Source organism: Oncorhynchus keta, chromosome 8 (assembly GCF_023373465.1).
Source record: "Oncorhynchus keta strain PuntledgeMale-10-30-2019 chromosome 8, Oket_V2, whole genome shotgun sequence".
Taxonomy (NCBI): Eukaryota; Metazoa; Chordata; class Actinopteri; order Salmoniformes; family Salmonidae; genus Oncorhynchus; species Oncorhynchus keta.
This window is the reverse complement of record NC_068428.1, coordinates 40164487-40181484: the sequence shown is the minus strand read 5'-3', so window position 1 is coordinate 40181484 and position 16998 is coordinate 40164487. Positions and strand designations below refer to the sequence as shown.

The 16998-nt window shown below is 44.4% G+C and overlaps 1 protein-coding gene across 1 annotated transcript in view; it reads right to left on the bottom strand.

The window, feature by feature from the left end:
• The window catches only part of LOC118387158 (ryanodine receptor 3-like), a 308396-nt gene that overhangs the window by 106877 nt on the left and 184521 nt on the right, over positions 1 to 16998 (bottom strand). The window contains exons 39-42 of the mRNA XM_052523336.1: positions 15905 to 16105; positions 12619 to 12721; positions 11380 to 11514; positions 670 to 816 (exon numbers count right to left, since the gene is read on the bottom strand). Of these exons, the coding sequence (XP_052379296.1) occupies positions 670 to 816; positions 11380 to 11514; positions 12619 to 12721; positions 15905 to 16105 (586 nt within the window). The remainder of the gene's footprint in view (positions 1 to 669; positions 817 to 11379; positions 11515 to 12618; positions 12722 to 15904; positions 16106 to 16998) is intronic.

Below are 16998 nucleotides of genomic sequence, written 5' to 3'. Positions count from 1 at the left end.
AGAGATGGTGTAACCTGGTAACAGTAAGAGACTAAAGTTAAACAGGACAGTTCTATACTGACACAGCAGAGATGGTGTAACCTGGTAACAGTAAGAGACTAAAGTTAAACTGGACAGTTCTATACTGACACAGCAGAGATGGTGTAACCTGGTAACAGTAAGAGACTAAAGTTAAACAGGACAGTTCTATACTGACACAGCAGAGATGGTGTAACCTGGTAACAGTAAGAGACTAAAGTTAAACTGGACAGTTCTATACTGACACAGCAGAGATGGTGTAACCTGGTAACAGTAAGAGACTAAAGTTAAACAGGACAGTTCTATACTGACACAGCAGAGATGGTGTAACCTGGTAACAGTAAGAGACTAAAGTAAAACTGGACAGTTCTATACTGACACAGCAGAGATGGTGTAACCTGGTAACAGTAAGAGACTAAAGTTAAACTGGACAGTTCTATACTGACACAGCAGAGATGGTATAACCTGGTAACAGTAAGAGACTAAAGTTATATTTACAATCTGTATGGCTTTGGCTGTGTTTAACTGCAATTGTCTTACGAAAGATGAACAACAAAATAGTAAAAGATAAGACTCTGGACGATGAGGTCAAACTATCAGAATCATTCTCGGTGTCACGTGATTGACGTGACACAAGGATCAAGTACATACTCTTCTTCATGGCCCTGAGCAGCGCTCCGATGCCGTCGTACTGACGTCTCAGCAGGCTGAACATCACACGAACCAGCTCTGGGTCCTGGATGCTGCACTCCTGAGCCCAGCTAGCCATGGTCTGGCTGATCAACTCCTTCAGGTTGGCTGAGGGGAGATACCAGAGTTTTACACATACAGATATTATAGATAGATACAGTGCATGTCTGAGCCCAGCTAGCCATTGTCCTTCAGGTTGGCTGAGGGGAGATACCAGAGTTTTAAACATACAGATATTATAGATAGATACAGTGCATGTCTGAGCCCAGCTAGCCATTGTCCTTCAGGTTGGCTGAGGGGAGATACCAGAGTTTTAAACATACAGATATTATAGATAGATACAGTGCATGTACAGGCTGTACTTCTGCCATGGGGAATCAGTGGTTGATTAGGCTGGGGGAAGAGGTGACGACTATGTATGCATACAGATGAACCGTGGAGATAGAGCTGCAGTCCTCCTCATCATGCCCATCCAAGAAAGATTGATAATAGTCTGTCTCTCAGTTATTATGTTAAGCTACAAACAAAATGCAACTCAAAATAAATATTTTTTGATTGGCTGGGGGGGGGGCTGTAAGATCCAAGGCGGCCAAGGTGTGTACACTCTTAGAAAAAAAAACATGCTGTATAGAAACTAGAATAGTTCTTTGGCTGTCCCATTAAATAAGCTTTTGAAGAACCCGTTTGGTTCCAGGTAGAACCCTTTTGGGTTCCATGAAGAACCCTTTCTACAGAGGGATCTACATGGAAAAAAACATTATTATTCAAAGGGTTCTCCGATGGGGAAACCTTTTTTCTATGAGTGTAGATTTAACTGAAACGAATATATTTTTTTCCAAAGTCATGTTATGTTTCACCACAAAAGGAATGTTTTACAGGAGCCGAGGGAAGAGGCAGGACATATAAAATGTGTCATTTCCAGGGTTGGTAGAAGGATGTAGTTCTACTGATCAGCTGAGTCAAGTTTCAAGTTGCATTTGTCACACACACACACATGTACAAAGAAATGCTTAACTTGCACGCCCTACCCAACAGTGCAGTATTCAAAATAGTATAACTAATGAGAAATAAGGGTCAAAGCCAGTACCAAATGTTCAATGTGAGGGGATACTGGAATATTGAGGTAGATATGTACATGTAGGCAGGGATACTGGAGTATTGAGGTGGATATGTACATGTAGGCAGGGATACTGGAGTATTGAGGTGGATATGTACATGTAGGCAGGGATACTGGAGTATTGAGGTAGATATGTACATGTAGGCAGGGATACTGGAGTATTGAGGTGGATATGTACATGTAAGCAGGGATACTGGAGTATTGAGGGGGATATGTACATGTCGGGAGGGATACTGAAATATTGAGGTAGATATGTACATGTAGGCAGGGATACTGGAGTATTGAGGTAGATATGTACATGTAGGCAGGGATACTGGAGTATTGAGGTGGATATGTACGTGTAAGCAGGGATACTGGAGTATTGAGGTGGATATGTACATGTCGGGAGGGATACTGAAATATTGAGGTAGATATGTAAATGTAGGCAGGGATACTGGAGTATTGAGGTAGATATGTACATGTAGGCAGGGATACTGGAGTATTGAGGTGGATATGTACATGTAAGCAGGGATACTGGAGTATTGAGGTAGATATGTAAATGTAGGCAGGGATACTGGAGTATTGAGGTAGATATGTACATGTAGGCAGGGATACTGGAGTATTGAGGTGGATATGTACATGTAGGCAGGGATACTGGAGTATTGAGGTGGATATGTACATGTAAGCAGGGATACTGGAGTATTGAGGGGGATATGTACATGTCGGGAGGGATACTGAAATATTGAGGTAGATATGTACATGTAGGCAGGGATACTGGAGTATTGAGGTAGATATGTACATGTAGGCAGGGATACTGGAGTATTGAGGTAGATACAGTGGCTTGCGAAATAATTCACCCCCCGTGGCATTTTTCCTATTTGGTTGCCTTTACAACCTGGAATTAAAATAGATTTTTGGGGGATTTGTATCATGTTTATATCATTTCATTTACACTACATGCCTACCACTTTGAAGATTCAAAATATGTTTTATTGTGAAACATTAAAGTGTTGCTTTAGCAGTATGCTTAGGGTCATTGTCCTGCTGGAAGGTGAACCTCCGTCCGTCTCAAATCTCTGGAAGACTGAAACAGGTTTCCCTCAAGAATTTCCCTGTATTTAGCGCCATCCATCATTCCTTCAATTCTGACCAGTTTCCCAGTCCCTGCCGATGAAAAACATGGTGTTGGTGTTCTCAGGTTGATGAGAGGTGTTTGGTTTGCGCCAGACATAGCATTTTCCTTGATGGCCAAAAAGCTCAATTCTAGTCTCACCTGACCAGAGTACCTTCTTCCATATGTTTGGGGAGACTCCCACATGCCCTTTGGCGATCACCAAACATGTTTGCTTATTTTGTTTTTTAAGCAATGGCTTTTTTTGGGCTATTCTTCTGTAAAGCCCAGCTCTATGAATGAAGTGTACGGCTTAAAGTGATCCTATGGACAAATACTCCAATCTCAGCAGTGAGGCTTTGCAGCTCCTTCAGGATTATCTTTGGTCTCTTCGTTGCCTCTCTGATTAATGCCCTCCTTGCCTTGTCCGTGAGTTTTGGTGGGCGGCACTCTCTTGGCATGTTTGTTGTGGTTCCATATTCTTTCCATTTTTTAATAATGGATTTAATGGTGCTCTGTGGGATGTTCAAAGTTTCTGATATTTTTTTATAACCCAACCCTGATCTGTACTTCTCCACAACTTTGTCCCTGACCTGTTTGGAGAGCTCCATGGTCTTCATGGTGCAGCTTGCTTGGTGATGCCCCTTGCTTAGTGGTGTTGCAGACTCCGGTGCCTTTCAGAACAGGTGTATATATACTGAGATCATGTGACAGATCAAGTAACACTTAGATTGCACACAGGTGGACTTTATTTACTAATCATGTCACTTCTGAAGGTAATTAATTGACCAGATCTTATTTAGGGGCTTCATAGCAAAGGGGGTGAATACATATGCATGCACCACTTTTCATTTTTTAAATTGTTTTAACATTTTTTGAATCAAGTAATTTTTTAAATTTCACTTCACCAATTTGTACTATTTTGTGTACGTCCATTACATCAAATCCAAATAAAAGTCCAATTAAATTAAAGGTTGTAATGCAACAAAATAGGAAAAACGTCAATGTGGATGAATACTTTTACAAGGAACTTGAAACTCTCGACCTGCTCCACTACAGCCCCGTTAATGTTAATGGGGGCCTGTTCGGCCCGCCTTGTCCTGTAGTCCACGATCAGCTCCTTTGTCTTGCTCACATTGAGGGAGAGGTTGTTGTCCTGGCACCACACTACCAGGTCTCTGACCTCCTCCCTATAGGCTGTCTCATCGTTGTCGGTGATCAGGCCTACCACTGTTGTGACGTCATGATGGTGTTTGTGTTTGGCCACGTAGTCGTGGGTGAACAGGGAGTACAGGAGGGGACTAAGTACACACCCTTGAGGGGCCCCAGTGTTGGGGATCAGTGTGGCAGACGTATTGTTGCCTACCATTACCACCTGGGGGCGGACCATCAGGAAGTCCAGGATCTATTTGCAGAGGGAGGTGTTTAGTCCCAGGGTCCTTAGCTTAGTGATGATCTTCGTGGGCACTATGGTGTTGAACGCTGAGCTGCAGTCAATGAACAGCTTTCTCACATAGGTGTTCCTTTTGTCCAGGTGGGAAAGGGAAGTGTGGAGTGCGATTGAGATTACGTCATCTGTGGATCTGTTGGGGCGGTATGTGAATTGGAGAGGGTCTAGGTTTTCTGGCATGATGGTGTTTATGTGAGCCATGACCAGCCTTTCAAAGCACTTCATGGCTACCGACGTGAGTGCTACGTGTCTGTAGTCATTTAGGCAGGTTACCTTCACTTCCTTGGGCACTGGGACGATGGTGGTCTGCTTGAAACATGTAGGTAATACAGACTCAGTCAGGGAGAGGTTGAAAATGTCAGTGAAGACACTTGCCAGTTGGTCCGCGCATGCTTTGAGGCCACGTCCTGGTAATCCATCTTTGTGAATGTTGACCTGTTTAAAGGTCTTACTCATATCGGCAACAGAGAGCGTTATCACACACTCGTCCAGAACAGCTGGTGCCCTCATGCTTGTTTCAGTGTTGCTTGCCTCGAAGCTAGCATAAAATACATTTATCTCGTCTGGTAGTCTCGCATCACTGGGCAGCTCGCGTCTGGGTTTCCCTTTGTAGTCTGTAATAGTTTTCAAGCCCTGCCACATCCAACGAGCGTCAGAGCCAGTGTAGTAGGATTCAATCTTAATCCTGTATTGACGCTTTGCTTGTTTGATGGTTCGTCTGAGAGCATAGCGAGATTTCTTATAAGAGTCCGGATTAGTATCCTGCTCCTTGAAGGCGGCAGCTCTAGCCTTTAGCTTGATGCGGATGTTGCTTGTAATCCATGGCTTCTGGTTGGGATATGTACATACGGTCACTGTGGGGATGACGTCATCGATGCACTTAATGATGAAGATGATGACTGAGGTGGTGCACTCCTCAATGCAATTGGATGAATCCCGGAACATATTCCAGTATGTGCTAGCAAAACAGTCCTGTAGCGTAGTGTCCACGTCATCTGACCACTTTCGTATTGAGCGAGTCACTGGTACTTCCTGCTTTAGTTTTTGCTTGTAAGCAGGAATCAGGAGGATATAATTATGGTCAGATTTGCCAAATGAAGGGCGGGGAAGAGCTTTGTATGTATCTCTGTGTGTGGAGTAAAGGTGGTCTAGAAATTTCCTCTGGTCGCACATGTGACATGCTAGTAGAAATAAGGTAAAAACCGATTCAAGTTTGCCTGCATCAAAGTCCCCGGCCACTAGGAGCACCGCTTCTGGATGAGCATGATCTTGTTTATGTCTTTATAGAGTTGGTTGAGTGCGGTCTTAGTGCCAGCAGCGGTCTGTGGTGGTAAATATACGGCCACGAATAATGTAGATAAGTCCTCTCTTCGTAGATTGTGTGGTCTACAGCTTATCATAAGGTACTCTACCTCAGGCGAGCAATACCTCAAGACTTCTTTAATATTAGACATTGTGCACCAGCTGTTATTGACAAATAAACACACACACATCTTACCAGACGTAGCTTCTCTGTCCTGCCAGTGCGTGGAAAATCCCGCCAGCTCTATATTAACCGTGTCGGCGTTCAGCCACGACTCAGTGAGACATAAGATATTACAATGATATCCAATGATTGCACGTTGGCCAATAGAACGGATGGCAGTGGGAGTTTACTCGCTCACCTACAAATTCTCAGAAGGAAGCCCAACCACCTCCCCCTTTTTCTCCGTCTTTTCTTTACGCAATTGACGGGGATTCTTGTCTGTTCCCGAGAAAGCGGTATATCCTTCTCGTCAGACTCGTTAAAGGAAAAAGCTTCTTCCAGTTCGTTGTGAGTAATCGCTGTTCTGATGTCCAGAACTTATTTTCGGTCATAAGAGACGGTAGCAGAAACATCATGTACAAAATAAGTAAAAAAATATGTTGCAAACAACGCAAACAAACAAACAAAAAAACACAGTTGTTTAGGAGCACGTAAAACCTTAGCCATCCTCTCCAGCGCCATTCTACTAGTGTGTGGACATTAGTGTGTGGGTGTTAGTGTGTGGGTGTGCGGGTGTCAGTGTGTGGGTGTTAGTGTGTGGGTGGGTGTTAGTGTGTGGGGGTCGGTGTGTGGGGGTCAGTGTGTGGGGGTCAGTGTGTGGGTGTTAGTGCGTGGGTGTTAGTGTGTGGGTGTTAGTGTGTGGGTGTTAGTGTGTGGGTGTTCGTGTGTGAGTGCCAGTGTGCAGGTGTTCGTGTGTGGGTGTTAGTGTGTGGGTGTTAGTGTGGGGGTGCTAGTGTGTGGGTGTTAGTGTGGGGGTGTGTGGGTGTTAGTGTGTGGACGTGTGGGTGTTAGTTTGTGGGTGTGTGGATGTTTGGGTGTTAGTGTGTGGGCATGTGGGTGTTAGTGTGTGGGTATTAGTGTGTGGGCGTGTGGGTGTTAGTGTGTGGGTGTTAGTGTGTCGGTGTGTGGGTGTTAGTGTGCGAGTGTAAGCGTGTGGGTGTTAGTGTGTGGGTGTGGGTGTTAGTGTGTGGGTATGTGGGTGTTAGTGTGGGCATGTGGGTGTTAGTGTGTGGGCATGTGGGTGTTAGTGTGTGGGTGTGTGGGTGTTAGTGTGTGAGTGTGTGGGTGTTAGTGTGTGGACATTAGTGTGTGGGTGTTAGTGTGTGGGTGTGTGGGTGTTAGTGTGTGGTACGTGGGTGTTAGTGTGTGGGTGTTAGTGTGTAGGTGTTAGTGTATGGATGTTAGTGTGTAGGTGTTAGTGTGTGGATGTTAGTGTGTGGATGTTAGTGTGTAGGTGTTAGTGTGTGGGTGTTAGTGTGTGGGTGTGTGGGTGTTAGTGTGTGGGTGTGTGGGTGTTAGTGTGTGGTACGTGGGTGTTAGTGTGTGGGTGTTAGTGTGTAGGTGTTAGTGTGTGGATGTTAGTGTGTAGGTGTTAGTGTGTAGGTGTTAGTGTGTGGATGTTAGTGTGTGGATGTTAGTGTGTAGGTGTTAGTGTGTAGGTGTTAGTGTGTGGATGTTACTGTGTAGGTGTGTGGGTGTTAGTGTGTGGGTGTGTGGGTGTTAGTGTGTGGGTATGTGGGTGTTAGTGTGTAGGTGTTAGTGTGTGGATGTTAGTGTGTAGGTGTTAGTGTGTAGGTGTTAGTGTGTGGATGTTAGTGTGTGGATGTTAGTGTGTAGGTGTTAGTGTGTAGGTGTTAGTGTGTGGATGTTACTGTGTCTGTGTAGTGTGTGGGTGTTAGTGTGTAGGTGTTAGTGTATAGGTGTTAGTGTGTAGGTGTGTAGTGTGTAGGTGTTAGTGTGTGGATGTTAGGTGTGGATGTTAGTGTGTAGGTGTTAGTGTGTGGATGTTAGTGTGTAGGTGTTAGTGTGTGGATGTTACTGTGTAGGTGTTAGTGTGTGGGTGTTAGTGTGTAGGTGTTAGTGTGTGGATGTTACTGTGTAGGTGTTAGTGTGTGGATGTTAGTGTGTGGATGTTAGTGTGTAGGTGTTAGTTAGTGTGTAGGTGTTAGTGTGTGGATGTTAGTGTGTAGGTGTTAGTGTGTGGATGTTACTGTGTAGGTGTTAGTGTGTGGGTGTTAGTGTGTGGGTGTTAGTGTGTGGGTGTTACTGTGTAGGTGTTAGTGTGTAGGTGTTAGTGTGTGGGTGTTAGTGTGTAGGTGTTAGTGTGTGGATGTTAGTGTGTAGGTGTTAGTGTGTAGGTGTTAGTGTGTGGATGTGTTAGTGTGTAGGTGTTAGTGTGTAGGTGTTAGTGTATGGATGTTAGTGTGTAGGTGTTAGTGTGTGGATGTTACTGTGTAGGTGTTAGTGTGTAGGTGTTAGTGTGTAGGTGTTAGTGTGTGGATGTTAGTGTGTGGATGTTAGTGTGTAGGTGTTAGTGTGTGGATGTTAGTGTGTAGGTGTTAGTGTGTGGGTGTTAGTGTGTAGGTGTTAGTGTGTGGGTGTTAGTGTGTAGGTGTTAGTGTTAGTGTGTGGGTGTTAGTGTGTAGGTGTTAGTGTGTGGGTGTTAGTGTGTAGGTGTTAGTGTGTGGATGTTAGTGTGTAGGTGTTAGTGTGTGGATGTTAGTGTGTGGGTGTTAGTGTGTGGGTGTTAGTGTGTAGGTGTTAGTGTGTGGATGTTAGTGTGTGGGTGTTAGTGTGTAGGTGTTAGTGTGTAGGTGTTAGTGTGTGGTGTTAGTGTGGTGTTAGTGTGTTTAGTGTGTGGATGTTAGTGTTGTGTGTGGATGTTAGTGTGTAGGTGTTAGTGTGTAGGTGTTAGTGTGTATTAGTGTGTAGGTGTTAGTGTATAGGTGTTAGTGTGGGGAGGTGTTGTTAGTGTGTAGGGTGTTAGTGTGGTGTTAGTGTGTAGGTGTTAGTGTGTGGTGTTAGTGTGTGGGTGTTAGTGTGTGGGTGTTAGTGTGTAGGTGTTACTGTGTGGTTGTTAGTGTGTGGATGTTACTGTGTGGATGTTAGTGTGTGGATGTTACTGTGCGGGTGTTAGTGTGTGGATGTTAGTGTGTGGGTGTTAGTGTGTAGGTGTTAGTGTGTGGGTGTTAGTGTGTGGGTGTTAGTGTGTGGGTGTTAGTGTGTGGGTGTTAGTGTGTGGGTGTTAGTGTGTGGATGTTAGTGTGTGGATGTTAGTGTGTGGGTGTTAGTGTGTGGATGTTAGTGTGTGGATGTTAGTGTGTGGATGTTAGTGTGTGGATGTTAGTGTGTGGGTGTTAGTAAGAGTGTCAGTGTAGGCGGATATACAGGTACACGTAAACAGGGATGAAAAGTGACTGGCAGCAGGAATATAAAAATACTAATGGTAGTATATACATGTAAACAAGAGTACTAGTGACTAGTAGCAGGATAAATAGATAGATACATTATGGCAATCAATAACTAATTAACAGCAACGTAATGGTTGGAAGTGTGTGGCGTCAGTAATTAGTGTGTGAGGGAGGGAGAGCAGTAGTTGTTAGTCATTTAACAGGCTGATGGCCAGGTGATAGAACAGTCAGAATGTTCACTGTGATATGTTATTATATTCTTGGGTCAAGTCAATAAATATACACACATGCACGCAAGCTTTCAAACACTCCTCTTTTCTCTCCTCCTCTCCTCATCTTTTGTCTCGATCCTCTTCTCCTCCTCTCCTCCCCCTCCTCTCGTCTTGTCTCTCTCCCCCTCTCCTCCCCCTCCTCTCGTCATCTCTCTCCCCCTCTCCTCCCCTCCTCTACTCTTCTTTTGTCTCTCTCTCTCCTACCCCTCCCCTCATCTAGTTGTCTCTCTCCCTCTCCTCCTCTTATTTTATCTCTCTCCCCCTCCTCTCCTTTTGTCTCTCCCCCTCTTATTTTATCTCTCTCCCCCTCCTCTCCTTTTGTCTCTCCCCCTCTCCTCCTCTTATTTTATCTCTCTCCCCCTCCTCTCCTTTTGTCTCTCCCCCTCTCCTCCTCTTATTTTATCTCTCTCCCCCTCCTCTCCTTTTGTCTCTCCCCCTCTCCTTCTCTTATTTTATCTCTCTCCCCCTCCTCTCATTTTGTCTCTCCCCCTCTCCTCCTCTTATTTTCTCTCTCCCCCTCCTCTCCTTTTGTCTCTCCCCCTCTCCTCCTCTTATTTTATCTCTCTCCCCCTCCTCTCCTTTTGTCTCTCTCCCTCTCTCCTCTTCCTAATGTAGACGTCCTACCTAAACCCCCTGAATTCCCCTCCATCCTCATCTAAAACGTGATGTTTTCTCATTAAGTCGATGAAGCTGGACTAGATAAGAATGTTAAGTACGTTGTCATTAGAACTCTCCCTCAACAGATATTGGACTTTTTTTTTTTTTTTCTCCAATAGATTGCCTCGATAATAAGTACGTAACTTCTGCTTGTCCTTCAAAACTTATGGAGGGAGTGCCTGGGGGAAAACTGAACAGTCTGTTCCTGGTACACCAACAGCTGTAGCTATGTACTGTACATGACATTATTGTAGGTCCCTGGTGGGAAGCTCCAAGGACCAAGGTTAGTCTTGACTTTGGATTGAGAAGGAAGTATACTGATCAGGGTAAAAAAGCTAAGCACACAACTTCAGAAACCAACCCCAGGAAGCTCAAAACTATAAAAACAAAACACCTCTAAAACAAACAACTACCTACAAACAAAGAAATAAATTATTCACAATATTTTCTAAAATAAATATTCAATTACCGCTTTATTTTTCCAGTTTGTACATTTAGTGAACTCTGATTTCGAGGTCGAACAGACACCATCTCCAGTGGCATGGTTTGAGCTGTAACAGCAGTCTAATTGGTGTGAATAAAAGCTGATTGGCAGACAGAACCCTACCCTGGGAGCCGAGTCACAGAGCACACACACACACACACACACACACACACACACACACACCACACACACACACACCACACACACACACACACACACACACACACACACACACACACACACACACACACACACACACACACACACACACACACACACACACACACACACACACACACACACACACACACACACACACACCTCTGTTCTACTCCTGGTTCAGAAGTGAAGCTGTCCAGTCCAAAAAACACTCCGCTGCCTGACTACAAATGAACAGAGCAATGTACGTAGATGTTTTCTCTGCTAATGAGGGTTTTGTGTGCAGCTAAATAACAGACAGGAAGTGTCCTCCGTTTTAAATGGAGGAAACTTCCGGGACTGGTGCTGTGGAGATGTGAGAGGAGGTTGTTGGTGAGCTACTGAGAACAGACTGGATGTTGTTCTAGTGTTTTGTAGTGTTGTTGGGGAACAAAACAGAGTAATAATATCTGCTTTCATTAGTGAAGTATGAGGTTAATTATGAGATTCTGATTATGACCTGTAGGGATGTCAAAATGAAGAAGACAAACTTTAACTCTTCAATATTGTAGAACTGAAGTGCACCAGGCATTAACATTTCACACAGTCCAACCGTAATATTGGCGTATCCGATCAGATAAGTGATGAGTGATGAGTGTGTTTCCAGTCAGTTACAGCTGACTGAATACGTATGGCATGTTGTTATGTTAATGTGTTGTCTTGGTTCACACAGAGACAGTATCTTACTGGGAGCGGCCTGTTCCTCCTCCGTAGGTTCCTCCTCTAGTTTCTTGGGCGGTCCCTTGATCTTATAGAGCATGGCCAGCAGACGACCCTTTATAGACGTGTCTTCCTCCTCCTCCTCCTCCTCCACTGGGATGCCTGCAGGGACAGAGACAGAAACAAATATGAAGGGCAGGACTGGGAGGATGATTTTAAACTCAGATGTCTCCATCACATTTTGACATAGAGGTTCATGTAGACCAGGGCTGCCCAACACTCTTCCTGGAGATCTACTGTCCTGTAGGTTATCAGTCCAACCCTCTTCCTGGAGATCTACTGTCCTGTAGGTTTTCAGTCCAACCCCTTTCCTGGAGATCTACTGTCCTGTAGGTTTTCAGTCCAACCCTCTTCCTGGAGATCTACTGTCCTGTAGGTTTTCAGTCCAACCCTCTTCCTGGAGATCTACTGTCCTGTAGATTTCAGTCCAACCCTCTACCTGGAGATCTACTGTCCTTTAGGTTATCAGTCCAACCCTCTTCATGGAGATCTACTGTCCTGTAGGTTATCAGTCCAACCCTCTTCCTGGAGATCTACTGTCCTGTAGGTTATCAGTCCAACCCTCTTCCTGGAGATCTACTGTCCTTTAGGTTATCAGTCCAACCCTCTTCCTGGGGATCTACTGTCCTGTAGGTTATCAGTCCAACCCTCTTCCTGGAGATCTACTGTCCTGTAGGTTATCAGTCCAACCCACAGGACGGTAGATCTCCAGGAAGAGGGTTGGGGAGCACTGATGTAGACCTAGAGTTTATTACTACAGTTAGCATATACAATCACTATTGAACCTGTCAACCGATTGATTGATACTGATGCCAGTCAAGAGTCATCATGTCATATAGGAGTCATTGTAACTTTGGGATGACTTTTTGAATGAATAACTGAAATTACGTATTGATTTGATGTCAATGTGAGATCTGTGAGTTACAGTATGTGTCTGCATCTCAAGTTAGGATTTGTCTTTTAACTGTGTGTGTGTGTGTGTGTGTGTGTGTGTGTGTGTGTGTGTGTGTGTGTGTGTGTGTGTGTGTGTGTGTGTGTGTGTGTGTGTGTGTGTGTGTGTGTGTGTGTGTGTGTGTGTGTGTGTGTGTGTGTGTGTGTGTGTGTGTGTGTGTGTGTGTGTGTGTGTGTGCGCGTGCGTGCGTGCATGTGCTTCTGCATATGCGTGTGCTCCCATGTATGTGTGTGGTGTGTGTGTGAACATTGTACCGCAGTGCAGTCTCAGCTCATCATGGAAGCTGTAGAGGTCCTCCTGAATCTCTTCAGGACAGGGACAGTCCTCCCCAGCAGCAAAGTTTAACAGAATGTTGATCTATATGGACAGATGGTGGGAGGGAGGGGGAGAGAGACTCAGACAGAGAAACCGAGAGGCCATCCACACAGAGAGAGACTCTGAGAGAGAATCCCTACACCACAGCATCATTACAGTGAGTCAGACAGGCCAGGAGATTCTCCCTAGATCTCTATGACATCACATCTGTTTCATCCAGGAGATAGGACAAACCATGCAGACCACCAGCGTGGGAACATCATTTATAGAGGATGCTATGAGGAGATAGGAGACATTCTACACCTGCTATACATACATCTGCCATAGAAAAACAACATATTAGTATGTTATTTGTTGGATATTTGATGATTATATACTTAACTAAACAGTAAGACATTTCTGTTCTATTAAATGTCTGTGTAAACCAAGAGGAGCCTAAAAACCTACAGCTGGCATTCCAATGATCAGATGTGGTGGGTGTCACCGAGATAGAGAGAGCCTGGAGGAACATAACAAAGGTCCCAGTATTCCTAATTATCCTGGCACCTGGGAGACGACACCAGAGGCAGATGACCACAGGACGAACCCAAAGTGGCTTATGGTGCCCCTCCCAATCTATAGGGGAGGGGTTGAACCAGCCACTGAGCATTCTTGGTATCAGCTATATAAGAACCAGCAATGGTCTGTAAAGGGTCGGCTCTCGGGCCCAAGACAGTTGGGTTGACCAGTCTAATTATTGTAATAATTAATCAATGTTGATTAATAAAGATGATTGTTTGAAGAAATTACAAAGTCTCTCTCAGTTGATTATAATAATCCACCACACACAACAGATGGTAGCTAGCTATATGTGAAGAGGCATGTGCTAACTGGAAAAAAGACTCACTGTAAATTCAATTGAGTAACTGATCCGGGCTTCAAGGATGTTACCAGTGTTTTGATTCTATTTCTGGCACTACAGTTTCTTAATAAAACATACAATTGTAAATAAATAAAATACATCGACGAATAAAGAGGTCTTGGTGAGAACACTCTTAGAAAAAAGGGTTCCAAAAGGGTTCTTCGGCTGTCCCCATTGGAGAAATATTTTTGGTTCCAGGTAGAACCCTTTTTGGTTTCAGTCCAGAACCCTTATGGGTTCCATGTAGAACCCTCTGTAGAAAGGGCTCTCCATAGAACCAAAAAGGGTTCTACATTCAAACCAAAAGGAGTTCTTCAAATGGTTCTCATATGGGGACAGCAGAAGGACCATTTCAGTGTCAGACATCTTGTTTCTGAAACACAGATCAGTGTATTTGATAACTAGCAGGAGAGGGATTGATCAGCATAGGCTTAGCAGCTGTAGGGGAGTGTTATTAGAAGTGTGAACAGGAGAACAGTGGGGAGCTCATTGGCCAGTGTGTGTGTGTATGTGTATGTGTATGTGTGTGTATGTGTGTGTGTGTGTGTGTGTGTGTGTGTGTGTGTGTGTGTGTGTGTGTGTGTGTGTGTGTGTGTGTGTGTGTGTGTGTGTGTGTGTGTGTGTGCGTGTGTGTGTGCTCGTGTTGGTATGAGGTGTTCGCTCTCTTTCTCTCTGTTCTTCTACTCAGCTCCCAAGCACAGTGAGGAAAGAGAAAGAGTTACATGGAGGTTTAATAGATCATAGATCAGTGGTTCTAAGTATCTGAGAGCCCCACTACCTCTGTGCTTCTCCTGCTGTTATATACCAATACAAACATGACACTTTGCAAGTGAAGTGTGCTGGATCTACTTAACTTTGAACGATATTTGAACATTACCAACACACCTGCTAATAAGACACACCTGCTAAGACACACCTGCCAAGACACACCTGCTAAGACACACCTGCTAAGACGACACACCTGCTAAGACACACCTGCTAATAAGACACACCTGCTAATAAGACACACCTACTAATAAGACACACCTACTAATAAGACAACCACCCACTAAGATACGCCAGCTAATAAGACAAACCTGCTAATAAGACACACCAGCTAATATGACACACCTGCTAATAAGACACACCTGCTAATAAGACACACCTGCTAAGATACACCTGCTAATACGACACACCTGCTAAGACACCCCTGCAAATAAGACACACCCACTAATATGACACACCATCTAATAAGACACACCTGCTAATAAGACACACCTGCTAAGACACACCTGCTAATAAGACACACCTGCTAATATGGCACACCAGCTAATAAGACACACCTGCTAATAAGACATACCTGCTAAGACACACCTGCTAAGACGACGCACCTGCTAAGACGACGCACCTGCTAAAACGACACACCTGCTAAGACGACGCACCTGCTAAGACGACGCACCTGCTAAGATGACACACCTACTGAGACACGCCTGCTAATTAGACACGCCTGCTAATTAGACACACCTGCTAAGACACACCTGCTAAGACGACACACCTGCTAAGACGACACACCTGCTAATAAGACACACCTGCTAATAAGACACACCTGCTAAGACGACACACCTGCTAAGACGACACACCTGCTAAGACGACACACCTGCTAAGACGACACACCTGCTAAGACGACACACCTGCTAAGACACACCTACTAAGACACACCTGCTAATAAGACACACCTGCTAAGACAAACCTGCTAAAGCAACCCTCAGATGCATTTACAAGTTATATTGCTGCTTTAAACTGTTGGCTGCATTCGCAAGTTAGTCAAAACCACGGACACAGGGTTAGATATTTCTGCATTCCCGACAGATCATTTACAGTTCAACTCAACACCCAAGCTGAAGGAACCTCATATCAGTATAGCCACCACCAGGGACCACTGTAAGAGGCTGGGTTGTTTGAGACAGATTAGTCTAACATCTGTTGTTGTGAAAATGAGAAAACCCTGTGGGGGATATTTTGGTCAGGCAGGGAATCTGAGTACCAGAGGCATCTGTCTGTCTTGATTTAAGGCTTTAGAAGGGTCAAACGGGGCCCTGACTTTTGGTATTTTGGGGGGTTCTTGCTGTGCTTGAATTTTGAAACGTTCATTTCAGAAAAGTTTTTAAAGTTTTTACTTTCTATGACCTTACAGCATTTTATGACAGTTTTTTTCTGATTCTGATACTAGATACAAAGTATCATAATCAACAAAACAAAACAACTGCTTCTTCTTTAACAACATGGTTGAATGTCGGGAGGTTTTTTTTTTTGGTACAAAACGTCAAGAAAGACGAGAACAGTACCTGTTCCTGAGGAGGGGATCTGAACTCCTTGGTCTTCTTGGCGGTGACGGCAGCAGACATGTTGAGGGCCAACATCAACTCGTTGTACCTGAACTTCTGGTTGTACTGCAGCTTGGACACGAAGCGGTCCGAGAAGGACACGATGGCCTCGATACGCTGCTTCAATTCACAGTCACAGAAGTAGTGCAGCAGCTCACACATCTAGTCGATAAGGAAGAGACAAGAGAGAGTTAGATCATGTTAGATCATGGACAGTACCGTGTAGTACAGTACGCGACAGGCTTAGGGTCAATTCTGAATTGAGTTGTGAATTGCTTTTTAATTAATACAAGTTAGTATTATCTAGTAGACAGGAGAGAGATACAGTTGGTGTTCAAACATCTAGTAGAGAGGGGTATGTCAGTCAGTATTCCATATACAGTACAGTACTATAGTTATTTACACATCTACACTACTTTTGTTACATGTGATGTACCAATTATAGCTTAATCTGATCACCAAAATGTTATTCAGTATAGTTGATGTTTTTGCTGATAGTAGTTTTGCTGGTAACGATTTTGCTGGTACATTCAACTTGATTTAGTAGCACACATCCCTGCAGCCCTCGCTAGGTGGGGGCCCACAATTATTCATATTTTTTTGTTGTTTTGGGGGGTCCAACCGGAGGGCGGCCCCCCCCAGATAGTATATGAACATGTCATAAGTCATGATTTTTTATTTTTTTATTTTACAATTAGAGGAAATGAGCTATAACACTGCAACATGTTTCTCTCAGCCTCATGGCAAAATGTGTAGAATAGCAGGAAATTAGCTATAAAACCTGTTTCCCTCAGCCCCATGGTCAAACAAATAATTATATAAAAACCCTAAATGCTTTTAGTTGGCGGGGGGCGTGTTCACACCTTGTTGTGGGGTCATGAAACTGGTCAACGCTACTGCAGCCACTTTACTATTGGCATCAATGTCCTAACAATCCATATAGCTGGGACTTAACACCTGGGACTGAACACCTGGGACCGAACGCCTGGGACCGAACGACTGGGACCGAACGACTGGGACCGAACGCCTGGGACTGAACGCCTGGGACTGAACGC